Raw genomic sequence first — 12,285 nt, 5'->3', positions numbered from 1 at the left:
TAAACTGAGATTTGCAGACCCAATCGAATTCGCAGGCATATAAGAGGCGATACCACCCTCTGGCGGCCAGGATGGAAAGGGCACCTCCCCACAGTACAGCACACTCCCGGGCAGCTGCCTTAGTTCCAGGAGTCTTTCTAACCCAAAAGCTCCGAAGATCGAATGCTCGCTCCCCTCGGTGGTGATGTAGATGTTTTAGTTCACTTACAAAACATATACGTTTGTAAAATGCTGGTAACAGAAAAAAAAGGTGCTCCAGGTGAGGATCGAACTCACAACCTCGGCATCGCTCCGCTCGCACTGTCGTATAAGTACCGCGCGCTAACCGATTGCGCCACTGGAGCTCCGGCCGCACCCTCGCGCCGCGAGGTCCTTCAGTCGCTTTTGGACACGTGACCCTCCCCGCTGGACAGCTCCGCCTTTACTGCATATGCAAATAAGAATTGTTCGGTTGACCAATGGGAGAAAGTGCGTTACCAGTTCCGGATTCTCACGCCCTGAAGGCCCTTGCTGTAAAAGGGAAAAGTCAGAAGCTTTTGGAATGTGGGCGTGTAGCCTTTCTGGGACTCGCCTTCTCATGAATATTCAGAATCAGGGGGGAGGGGTCTTAACCCTTTACCGGCTGGCTGGCCGGAAGGCAGCCCCTCCCCCCCGCGGGCGGGAACAGGATGTGCGCCGGGGCGGCTCGGGGGGGAGGGGAAGCCCTAGGCGACCTCCCCCCGCCTCACAGCTGGGACCGGACTCTCCCGCCACAGATGTGGCGCTGCCGCCGCCGGAGCCCCGCGGTACTCATCCCAGAACCCGAAGGGTCCAAAGTCGTGGACTCTGGCGTCGCGAGTCTGTGCACCGCTCGCTGAGAGACCCCGAATCCCGGGACCCCGCGTCCAGGCTAAAGGACCCCAGATATCCAGGTGCCCAGCGCCCCCTCCTGGAGGAGCCGGGAGTCCGGGACGTCAGCCCCGCGCGTTCCTGGAGGCCGACCTTTCTGCACCCCGTTTTAAAGAACTTAGGATCCCAGATCGGTGATTACCTCCAACGGTTCCCAGATATCCGAGCCCAGCATCCGAACTTGGCAAACGGACTCCCAGCACCCCGGCCAGTCTGTTTTGGTGCTGAAACGCCCACTCCTTCCAGGGGACCCAGGAACTGGGGACTCCCCTCCGCTCCCGCCTGGAGATGGTTTAATCCCTGCTCCTAGAGTTAGGGGAACTCAGGAATCCGGTCGCCCCACGGCCCTATCTAGAAGACTCAGGAACTTGGGTCCCCAGCACCCCATCTGAGACCCAAGAGTCGAGACTCCCAGCATCCCCCGTTGAGAGGACCAGGAGATTCGGACCGCTGCATCCCACTCTCCGAGAGACCTCGGATTCTGGTTCCCGGAGGCTGAGAGCCCGAAGTTCACGCCCCTGACTCGCAGAGACCCAGGAGTCCGGCTTTGCGTCTCCCCGGGGACCGTGCTAGGGTTGAATAGGAATCCGGCAGCCTCGGCTCGGGGCTGGAGACTCCCTGGGAGGTGAGGGGGGAGGCGAGGGGCCCCGACGGGCTGGGGGAGGGGGCGGCGCCGCTGCCGCTGAACAATGAGGGGGCGTGCCGGCGGGGGGCGAGCGGAGGCGCCGGCGGGAGTTTGGGTCTGAAAGGGTGTGGGAAGGCGCTGGGGACCCTCGCTGAGACGGTGGGGACAGTAAGCGTATCGCGGAGGGACTGGCTGGAGAGGGGAGTGGGTCGAGGGCTCAGGGCCAGCGCCCCAACTCGCAGCCCTGGGCGGGGGAGGGAGCCGTCTGCAGGACCCTGGCATCCGGTCCCCCAGCCTCCTCCGCCCTCCCCAGGGACCTCCCGGCCTCCCGCCCACGGCTTTTCCCAGCCCTGCCCCTCGCCCTCGGCTCCAGCCAGAGCCCAAACGTTCCCAGGATCCCTGAGTCTCCGGCCCCAGACAGACCAGACTCCTAGCTTCACTCTTCTTTGTCTCAACCTTTCCATCTTTTTCTCTGTGTTATCTCTCCTGGTGCCCCTTTTTCTATCACTATGCCTCTGTCTGCCCCATTATTTACTCTCCGGTCCCTCCTGGACTTAGATCACACTCCTAATTCTCTGGCCTAATCTGTGAGCGTGGGCGGTGGGGAAGCCGATGGGGTCCTGATATCCGAGCAGGGGGTCTTTCCGCAGAAGCCGCTGAGCCACTCAGCCATGCCCGAGGGAGCCCGCGGACCGAGCCTGTCCAAACCCAGCCCTAGCCTTGGCCGTGGCCCCACAGGTGAAGTGTGTGACTGCGCAGCTGTGTGTGAGACCCAGACAGGTGAGAGTCCAAGGGAGGGTGGAGCTTGCTGGGCATTTGTTCCTTCATTCAAGACACTGGCTGGCCCAGTGCTGGCCACATAGGGTGACCAAGACAGTCCCAACTCTGCCTACACAGAGTTCCCAAGTCTGGTGGGGCAGATGGAACCATCCCTAAATGGTGACAGTCTGGAGGCAGACACCCAGAGTCCAGCGGTTAAGCCTGGGCAGGGGTGGGGGTGGGGGTGATAGCCCTTTCCTCTCACTGTGGGAGCCCAGTATGGGAACTCAATGGAGGCTTCCTGGAGGAGGAGACATAATAGAATTAAAAGATAAGCAGCAATGAGTTGGGAAAAGCAAGGAAGAGTATTCCACACAGAGGGAAAAGTATGTGCAGAGGGGAGAGAAGGCTGTGTTTTTAAGTAACTGAAGGCAGCCGAATACGACTGGAGTCTGGAGTGTGAGAAGTGGTGTGTCTGTGGGGAGAGAACAGACTGGAAAAGTCTCTGATGGCCACGTTGCATAGGGCAGTGTGGATCTGAGGAGTTTGGACTTTCTCCTGAGGGCATGAAGGGGTTATACTTAAAGTGACAGGGTCAAACGGGCAAATTAATAAAGATCTCCCAGGCTGACACAGGGAGGTGGATTAGAAAAGTGGAGGTCGAAGCCCAGAGAAGATCCTGATGGAAGAGAACAGGACAGGACCAAGGCAATGCAATGGCAAGAGGAGAAGGGAGCCCCGGGAGGAGGGGAGGGGCAGATGCTGACCTGGGGTGGGTGAGTGTAGGGCCGCACTCATTCAGCTGGGGAGACGGCCTGATCTCCTGCTTCTCACCCCTGGCAGCCCCTGCAACCCCTGCCATGGCCTCCCCCCGAGGTTCTGGGAGCTCCACATCCCTGAGCACGGTGGGCTCCGAGGGGGACCCGGCTCCAGGGCCCGCCCCAGCCTGCTCAGCCTCTAGGCCAGAGCCCCTTCCAGGACCCCCCATCCGCCTGCATCTGTCACCTGTGGGGACTCCGGGTTCCGCCAAACCCTCGAGGCTAGAGCGAGTGGCTCGCGAGATCGTGGAGACAGAGCGGGCCTATGTCCGGGACCTTCGCAGCATTGTGGAGGTGAGGCAGGCGGGTACCCGAGCACAGTGGGGACCCAGGCCAGCCCTCCACCGCCCCCCATAACCCCAGTCATCCCCACAGGACTACCTGGGTCCTCTGCTGGATGGCGGGGTCTTAGGGCTGAGCACGGAGCAGGTGGGCATACTATTTGCCAACATCGAGGACATCTACGAGTTCAGCAGGTCAGAGGCGGGAGGGACGGGCAGGGGCACCAGCTGGTAGGGCTAGGGGAGGCGGGCTGTATCCTAACCTAAACCTTGGAGTCCCACGACCCCCTCTCCAGGCTGGTACATGGGAGGTAGTGACATCGGGCAGGGATCATGATGGGGAGTGAAGGAACCAGAGTGGTGGAGGCGGAGTTGGATAGGAGCCCGAGGACCCAGATGAGATCTAAGTACGGGGATGGGTCTCAGCACGAGGTCAGGTCTGAGATCACTGTGAACCCACGGCTCACGTGGGGGGCCTAAAGATCATGATAGCGTGAGCATTCGCATGACCACGTCGTCCCGAGAAACCCCTCAGTCCCAGACAAACCAGATGGTTGGCCTGGACCCACTGAGGAAGATGCTGGTGTCCAAGGATCATGACCCCTCTGAGCGTCTTGATGAGATCGATCTCCACGTTATTGCAGGAGCTCTGAGGTGACATGACGAGATCTCAGGATCACAGCAGCCTCTTAAGATGATCCCAGCTTTGAGGGCCATGACACCCCTCTCCCTGGGTCATATCACGAGACCCCTAGGCTCATGGCAGCTGTGACAAGATTTGGGGCTGAGGAACGGGATGCTGTCCATGGACAAAGTCTGAGCGGGGTTGTGATCTCCCCACGTAGCAATCAGAAGACTCCCTTCGGATACGATAGCCCCTTGAGAGATCCTGGCAGCCACCAAGTCCCCAGCCTCCTGGAGTCGTCCCACGGGGGGCTGTGGGGACAGGGCAGTCCCTGACCTCGCCCTCTCCCCCACAGTGAGCTCCTGGAGGACCTGGAGGGCAGCAGCAGCGCAGGGGGCATTGCCGAGTGCTTCGTGCAAAGGGTGAGTCAGGGTGGGGGCTCTCAGTCCGGGATGGGGCTGGGGTAAGGCGGAGGGTCCCGGGGAGTTGGGACCTCAGGTCTCCCTAACTGCTGTGTCACCCACAGAGTGAGGATTTTGACATCTACACGTTGTACTGCATGAACTACCCGAGGTGAGGGGTGAGGAGTGAGGAGCCCCCGCTGGGCCCCAGGCCTTTGCCCGCTGAGTTGATGTGCCAGCCAACCTCCCTCCACCTCGACCCATCCAGCTCCAGCCCCTGCCAGCCTATGACCTTAACCGAGCTCTCCCTAAGCTGCCCCTGACCCCTGCCAGCCCCTGAAACCCTGGCCACGCCCCGCCGCGCCCTCCCCGCTGGGGGCTGCCAGCCCCCTGACCTGTGCCCCGCCCCCAGCTCCCTAGCCCTGCTCCGGGAGCTGTCGCTGTCCCCACCGGCAGCCCTGTGGCTGCAGGAGCGCCAGGCCCAGCTCCGCCACTCGCTGCCCCTGCAGAGCTTCCTGCTGAAGCCTGTTCAGCGCATCCTCAAGTACCATCTGCTGTTGCAGGTCAGCCGTGGCCCTGGGGGTGCTGCTCGGGGAGGGCAAGGTCCTGGCCGTTGACCGCCCGGTGGTACAGCTGCAGGGTGGACCCAGGACAAGTCCCTAGAAACTGGGCCAGCCGTCGGGGGCCAGTTCTTGCCACCAGTGGGGACTGGCTCCAGCTGATTCCTCTTTCTGTCTCTGCCTGTTTGTCTCTGTCCTCCTCTGGGTCGCCACCTCTGTCGCTGCCTCGGTATCTGTCTGTCTCCTATCATTACCATCCTTTTCTCTTATTTCTGTTCCCCTCCCTGGGTGCCTGCCTGGCAGGAGCTAGGCAAGCACTGGGCAGAGGGCCCGGGCGCCGGGGGCCGTGAGATGGTGGAGGAGGCCATTGTGTCCATGACAGCGGTCGCCTGGTACATCAATGACATGAAACGCAAGCAGGAGCATGCTGCGCGCCTCCAGGTGACCCCAGGGTGGGCTGGGGCTGCTGGATGGGGGCAGTGGGCATGAGGGCCTTTGGTGGGGGTGGCCTCGGAGGACGGGCTGGGGTAGTGCAACCTTGTTGCTAACCTCCTGGTCTTGGTGTGTGTGCGCGCCCCTGTGCCCTGCGCACCTGGCGGCCCGGCAGGAAGTGCAGCGGCGGCTTGGCGGCTGGACTGGCCCGGAGCTCAGTGCTTTCGGGGAGCTGGTGCTAGAGGGTGCGTTCCGAGGTGGCGGAGGGGGCGGCCCCCGACTTCGAGGGGGCGAGAGGCTGCTCTTTCTCTTCTCACGGATGCTGCTCGTGGCCAAACGCCGGGGGCCGGAGTACACCTACAAGGGCCATATCTTCGTGAGTTCAGGGTTGGGGGCAGGACCAGGATGTCACCTGCAAGGTGTATTCTGTATACCTACACCCGTGTACCTACGGGATAGCTGGGGGCAGGCGGGGTCTGCAAAGGAGGAACAACCCAGCCTCAATTTGAGGGCCATGTTTTCTTGAGTCCAAGGATGGGGGTGAAGTTTAATGAAGGGTGAGGGCATCAGGATACAGGTGAGGGCCGGTGGGGGGGGGGGGGCTGGATTTGCCCACCAGGCAAGCGTCTTCATGAGGGGAGCACATCTGGACCCAGATGAGGGCGAGGGACTGGTGAGGGAGAGCAGAGCCCAGCCTGGTGGGGGGGCTCCACAGGGGGTAAGGGGACCTGCCCCACAATCTCATGGGGCATATCTTTCTAGGAGGTAGGAACCCAGATACACACTGAGTCTCGGGGCTCTGAGCTCCCTGCCCCGTTCTGTCCCCTTTACCCAGTGCTGCAACCTGAGTGTGAGCGAGAGTCCTCGAGATCCTCTAGGGTTCAAGGTGTCCGATCTGACCATTCCCAAACACAGGCATCTGCTCCAGGTGAGTGCAAGGTGGGGCTGGGCGGTCAGGGTTCCCCTCAGCCCCCAGACCTTCCACCTGGCTCCCGACTCCCTATCCCACCCCCAGGCCAAGAACCAAGAAGAGAAGAGGGTGTGGATTCACTGTCTCCAGCGCCTTTTCTTTGAGAACCACCCCGCCTCCATCCCCGCCAAGGTACAGCTCCTGCCATATCCAAGGGGCTTTGGAATGCTGGAGGACCACCCCCTTCCCGTAGTGCTACGAGACCCTGAGTGTAGGGGGCTCGCTTAGACCGTGATCAGTAAGTTGCATTTTAAAAAGAAAAGGAGGGGGGCACCTGGGTGGCTCAGTCGGTTAAGCATCTGACTTCAGATCTCCCGGTTCATGAGTGTGAGCCCCGCATTGAGCTCGCTGCAGTCAAGACAGAGCCTTCACGGGATCCTCTGTCCCCGTCTCTCTGCCCCTCCCCCACTTGCACTCTCTCAAAAGTATTTTTTTTTAACGTTCACTTATTTCTGAGACAGAGCATGAGTGGGGGAGGGGCAGAGAGCGAGGGAGACACAGAACCCGAAGCGGGCTCCAGGCTCCGAGCTGTCAGCACCGAGCCCGACGCGGGGCTCGAACTCACAAGCCATGAGATCATGCCCTGAGCCGGAAGTCGGTTGCTCGACCGACTGAGCCACCCAGGCGCCCCTCTCTCAAAAATAAATAAAACGTTAAAAAAGCAAGTAAGACGGATGCTGACTCTTTAAAAAAACAAGTAGATAAAAATAAATTCCTGCCTGGGTTTGAATCCCAGCTCCACCACGTCGCTGCTGTGTGACTTTGGGCAAGTGACGCTACCTCTCTGGCCTCGGTTTCCTCACCTGGAGGAGTCAGGGCACCGAGTTCGCACACCTGTGGTGACTACTGATAATCACCAGTCGTGTGACGTGCCTCATACAGAGTAGCACCCGTTAATAGGACTGTGACTGGGGCGCTCGGAGGCAGCCCCCGGCGACGCAGCCCCTCACCCTGGTCTCTTTCAGGCAAAGCAAGTTCTCCTTGAAAACAGCCTGCACTGTGAGTTGGGGCCTTGGGTTGGGAGGATGTGGAAATAGGAGGATGACTTCCAAGGAAAAGTAGATCACGGGGTTCCCAATGTCTCTCCGCAGGTGCTCCTAAAAGTAAGCCCATCCCAGAGCCCCCGACACCCCCTCTTGGGTCTCCCCGACCTCGGGATGCTAGAAATTTCACCCCTGGACGAAGGAACACAGGTAAAGAAGATGAAACCCCGAGGTTCCCCCGCTTCTCCCCCAGGAATTGTACCCCCGGCCTGCCCCCTCCAGCCTGGAGCTGGGCTCATCGTGGGGTTCTCCTCTGCCTCTCCCACAGCTCCGTCTCCAGGACCCTCTGCTACCCGCCGTGGCCGCAGACAGTCTGGTGAGTGTCCTCCACCTGAAAGTTGACGAGAGAACGCGGGCGGGGGGAGCTGGGCCCCTGACGTTCCTGTGTCCTCTCCCCAGAGCCAGTAAAGGACCCGTATGTTATGTTTGCACAGAATGGTAAGTGGCCACCCTAGCCCGGCCGGGTCCATACCTCTCTGTCTATCTCTTCCCGAGAGATGCCCCGTGTGCGTGGGGGAGGGCTGATAAGGGCAGCGGATCGGCTGCAAGGAATCATCCAGATTCTGCATCTCACTCTTCTCTTTCTCATCTCTCCATCCCAGCTAAGCCTAGACTCAAGGTAAGAAATACCCTAGCACAGGGTCTGGGGACCCGGACTCCTGAGTCTGGGAGGAAGAGATGGGCGGCCCTCGACTCTTGCCCTCCGTCCTCTTTCCTTGCTCACAGCATGCTGGCAGTGAGGGGGAGCTCTACCCTCCCTTGGAGCCTCAGCCACCAGTTCCAGCTTCCGGACCCCCTGAGGACCTAGAGGACACCGGCCCCCCCACGCTGGAACCCTCCGGGACCTCGATCACGGAGGAGATCCTGGAACTGTTGAACCAAAGAGGCCTCCGGGATCCAGGGGTGAGCTGGGTGTCACATCAGGGCGTCCTTGGGATTTAGCTCGGTGAGGCACAGCCCGGGGGGCCGGAGGGGCAGCCCACCATGGTATCTTTGGCCTCTTCCCCAGTGCCCACTACAGCCGCCCCCCCACGACATCACCACGTTCCCTGGAGACTCCCAGGTGCCAGGCGACAGTGAAGCCCTCACATTCCAAGCCCTTCCCAGCCGGGACTCTTCAGAAGAGGAGGAGGAGGAAGAGCTGGAGTTGGATGAACGGGAACCTTCCCCACTCCATGTGCTAGAAGGGCTCGAAAGTTCCAGTGCGGCTGAAATTCCCGACGTTCCCAGCCGTACCAAAAGTCCAGACGTACCCAACCTCCCTGAAATTCCCAGCCTGTCTGAAATTCCCAAAATTCCCCACCTTCCCAGCCTCCCTGACATTTCCAGTGTTTTTGAAATGCCCTGCCTTCCATCCATCCCTAGTGTCCCCGACATTCCTAGCCTTCCCAGCACTCCCGCCCTTCCCTGTGATTCCTGGCTTCAGGGAGCTCTGCGGGAGCCCGACGAGGCTCTCGCCACGAGGAGAGAACTGTTTCCCGGAAGCAGTTCCACCAAAGGAGAGCGGTCCTCTGGGGGCAGGGTAGGGCAGCAGGATCCTGAGGAAGGGGAATCCTTCCCAGATTTCCAGTCCCAGGATGTCACCCGAGACCAGGGATTCTCAGATGAGCTGGGATTCCGCTCTTGTTCAGAAATCCGGAGCGCCTGGCAGGCACTGGAGCAGGGGCAGCTGACCCGGCCCGGTTTCCCAGAGCCACTGCTCATCCTGGAAGACTCGGATCTGGGTGGAGGTGGCGGGAGTGGGAAGGCGGGAGCCCCGAGTTCGGAGAGGACAGCTTCCCGAGTGCGAGAGCTGGCCCGGCTTTACAGCGAGCGGATCCAGCAGATGCAGCGGGCGGAGACCCGGGCGTCGGCCAACGCGCCCCGCCGCCGGCCCCGTGCTCTGGCCCAGCCGCAGCTGTCCCCCTCCCTGCCCCGTGAGCAGGCCGAGCCAGGTGAGGTCCGGGTGTGTGGTCAGCAGAGACGGCCCACACTGAGATCTCGGTCCTGACTCCGTTCTTTCTGTGCACACAGGGCCCCTGCCTGCCTTTGGACACGTGCTGGTATGTGAGCTGGCCTTCCCGCTGACGTGTGCCCAGGAATCTGTCCCTCTGGGTCCCGCCACCCGGGTTCAAGCTGCCACACCTTTGTCTAAGCAGGGAGGCTGCCTGGGTGGCCAGGGTCTAAATGTTTCAAATTTGCCTGAGCAAGACCGTCTGAGCATCCAGGTGCCAGCTGCTACCCCTTTGCCTGGGCAAGGAGGCCTCTGGAATATACAGAGTGTGGCTGGAGCCCCCACACCCTTGCCCGAGCAAGAAGACCCCCCACACGGTCAGGTTCCAGCTACAACTTTACCTGATCAAGAAGGCCACCTGGAAACCCACGTTCCAGCTACCACGCCTTTGCCTGAGCACAGAGGCCACATGGACATCGAGGTTCCGACCAGCCCAGCTGTACCCAAGCAGGGACGTGGTTCCGATGCCATGGGTTTAGCCACCACTCCTGTGCTCAAGAAAGAAGGCCACCTACAGAGCCAGAGCCCAACCACCACCCTGTCAACGAAGCAAGGCGGTTCCGGGGATGTTCAGTTCCCAGCTGCTGTTTGTGAGCAAGCCGTCAACACTTTGCTTACGCCCGGAAGCAGCCCGGACCATCAGATCCCAGGCAACACTCCACTGCCCTTGCGGCGTGACCTCCCAGACGTTCAGGTCCCAGGTACTTCACCTGGGCCTGCGTACGGAGGCCGCCTAAGCCACCAGACCCCAGCCAACGCCCCGCTGCCTCTGCCCCAAGACCTCTCAGACATTCAGGTTCCGGGTACCTCAGCTGTGCCTGCACACGGAAGCTGCCTAGACCGTCAGATCCCAGCCGACGCCCCACTGTCCTTGTCCCAGAACCCGAATGTCCCAGCTGCCGCACCTTTGCCCCGGCGACAAGGCTTCACGGACACCCAGGCCCAAGCCCTCCAAGCCCTCCCGCCTTTGCCCAAGCAGGGAGGCCTCCCAGACGTCCAGGGGCTATCTGCTGCACCTCTGCTTCAGGAACAAAGCTTCACAGACCTCCACGTCCAAAAACTTACACCTTCGTTGGAGCAGAAGAGCCTCACGGACACTCATGTTCCAGCTGCGACCGCTTTGCCTGAGCAGGAAGGCTCTCGGGACAGCCAGGGCCTGTTACCCATCCCGGTTCCAACCACCGTGGTTTTCTCCAAACCAGGAGGCCACCCGGTGTCTCAGGTCGCCCGGTCAGAGTCTTCAGAGTTGACCCCACCCCACAGTCCCCCTCCTCCAACCCGTCAGCTCCTGGGTCCCAGTGCAGCTGCCCTCTCAAGATACCTGGCAGCGTCCTACATCAGCCAAAGCCTCGCTCGGAGACAAGGGCCTGGGGGAGAAGTTCCCCCAGCCTCCCGGGGTCCCTGGTCCTCTGCCCCGGCCTCGCGGGCACCTTCACCACCACCCCAGCCCCAGCCCCCACCACCCCCAGCCAGGAGGCTCAGCTATGCCACCACGGTCAACATCCATGTCGGGGGCGGTGGGCGGCTACGGCCAGCCAAGGCCCAAGTCAGGTTAAACCATCCTGCTCTCTTGGCCCCCACCCAGGAATCTGTGGGCCTTCGTAGGGCCCAGGGAGCTCCTGATGCCCCTTTCCACATGTGAGCCAGGATATCAGACTTCTTGAAAAGCAAGGACTTCAACCAGATGCCACAGACCCTCAGAACTTCACCCAGATGTCCAGACACTGAACAAAGGTGTAAAAACTGCCACAGCTTTCCAGCAACTGGGATCTGCTTTGGCAAATGGCTCTCCTTACTTACCTTGATTAACTCAACAGGGATGGGGGAAGGGGCTGTCATTAATATTTTGTTCATTCATATTTTGAAGTTCTGTATCTTTTCCCATTCCGGAGGCAGTGGGGGAGGACCAGACAACGAATGGGAAGGTCTGACACAGCACGAATCCGTGGCTCAGTACGGGGTGGGGGGGAATCTCAAACTTCTTTGAGCGTTGCTGACAACCACCCATTAGAGTTTGGTGTGTGCTGTTTCAGAGAGTTTATGAACGGCTTGATGCCATCCAGGAAAGCCAAGTTAAAGCAGCTCTGTCCCAGGTGGACGTAGAAGTCCGTTCCCTCCGCGATTTATCCAGTTCATGTGTTCTGTCATCTCTTCTGCTCAGCTATCCCTGGGTCTATCCATCCGGTTGTCTCCCCAGCCCTCTCCTCCCGTCTGCCTGTCCATCTCCCAATCCATACAGCATGCTTTATTTAAATTTTTTTTTTCAACGTTTATTTATTTTTGGGACAGAGAGAGACAGAGCATGAACGGGGGAAGGGCAGAGAGAGAGGGAGACACAGAATCGGAAACAGGCTCCAGGCTCTGAGCCATCAGCCCAGAGCCCGACGCGGGGCTCGAATTCACAGACCGCGAGATCGTGACCTGGCTGAAGTCGGCCGCTTAACCGACTGCACCACCCAGGCGCCCCAGCATGCTTTATTTAACCGTCTCTATCCTATTCATCCATCATCACCCTACCCCTACCCCATCTAGTATCCTTTCTAACACCAACCCATTCCTCCATTATCCCACCTGTTTTCTCCAACCAGCCCTCTCCATCCATCTGTCCCTTCACAATGTCACCTCCAGCCGCTCCTACGTCTCATTCACCCAACCATCTAATCCAGCAGGGCAACCATCCAACGTTCTCTATCGCCATCCCATCCCTCCTTAGATCATACTGGGTCTTGGGACTACAGAATTTCAGAGACCAGTCCATGCGGACACCAGAATGAATGTGTTTGGGATTCTGGAAGTCTGTCCCACATCTGAGTTCTCTGGACAACCACTCCCCAACGTCATGAATGTTCCAATTCTTGTGCCCACCTACACACACTGGATCTCTTCACCC

The 12,285-nt window shown here is 60.0% G+C and overlaps 1 protein-coding gene and 1 non-coding gene across 8 annotated transcripts; one reads left to right on the top strand and one right to left on the bottom strand.

Annotated features, from left to right (window-relative positions):
- Positions 1–251: 251 nt before the first annotated feature.
- Positions 252–344, bottom strand: TRNAI-UAU. Its single transcript is given in 2 exon segments — positions 252–287; positions 307–344. It is a non-coding gene; the product is annotated as a tRNA-Ile (tRNA).
- A 346-nt stretch (positions 345–690) lies between these two features.
- PLEKHG2 (pleckstrin homology and RhoGEF domain containing G2) lies at positions 691–11,251 on the top strand. 7 transcript variants are annotated; one of them, XM_043598941.1, is made up of 19 exons: positions 692–1,513; positions 2,164–2,293; positions 3,116–3,384; positions 3,466–3,566; positions 4,352–4,418; positions 4,523–4,569; positions 4,810–4,960; positions 5,261–5,398; positions 5,565–5,765; positions 6,225–6,317; positions 6,405–6,491; positions 7,325–7,358; positions 7,451–7,552; positions 7,671–7,718; positions 7,802–7,840; positions 8,005–8,021; positions 8,129–8,305; positions 8,412–9,336; positions 9,416–11,251. In XM_043598941.1, exons 2-19 carry the CDS (start codon positions 2,185–2,187, stop codon positions 11,035–11,037), a joined length of 4,227 nt encoding a protein of 1,408 aa, XP_043454876.1. In that variant the 5' UTR covers positions 692–1,513; positions 2,164–2,184; the 3' UTR covers positions 11,038–11,251. The 7 variants fall into 7 exon arrangements, with proteins under 7 accessions (XP_043454874.1, XP_043454872.1, XP_043454870.1 ...); XM_043598939.1 differs by having other exon boundaries at positions 691–1,513; positions 2,164–2,251; positions 6,225–6,491; XM_043598937.1 differs by having other exon boundaries at positions 691–1,513; positions 6,225–6,491.
- Positions 11,252–12,285: the final 1,034 nt, after the last annotated feature.

The sequence above is a fragment of the Prionailurus bengalensis genome, chromosome E2 (genome assembly GCF_016509475.1).
Source record: "Prionailurus bengalensis isolate Pbe53 chromosome E2, Fcat_Pben_1.1_paternal_pri, whole genome shotgun sequence".
Lineage (NCBI taxonomy): Eukaryota > Metazoa > Chordata > Mammalia > Carnivora > Felidae > Prionailurus > Prionailurus bengalensis.
The sequence above is the reverse complement of the archived record's forward strand: the minus strand, read 5'-3'. Positions and strand labels throughout refer to the sequence as shown.

Coding starts and splice junctions, on each gene's coding strand:
- PLEKHG2 (XM_043598937.1), top strand. CDS start 2,185: ATGCCCGAGGGAGCCCGCGGACCGAGCCTGTCCAAACCCAGCCCTAGC. Junction 2,294..3,115: donor TGTGTGTGAGACCCAGACAG/GTGAGAGTCCAA, acceptor CACCCCTGGCAG/CCCCTGCAACCCCTGCCATG. Junction 4,961..5,260: donor AGTACCATCTGCTGTTGCAG/GTCAGCCGTGGC, acceptor CCTGCCTGGCAG/GAGCTAGGCAAGCACTGGGC.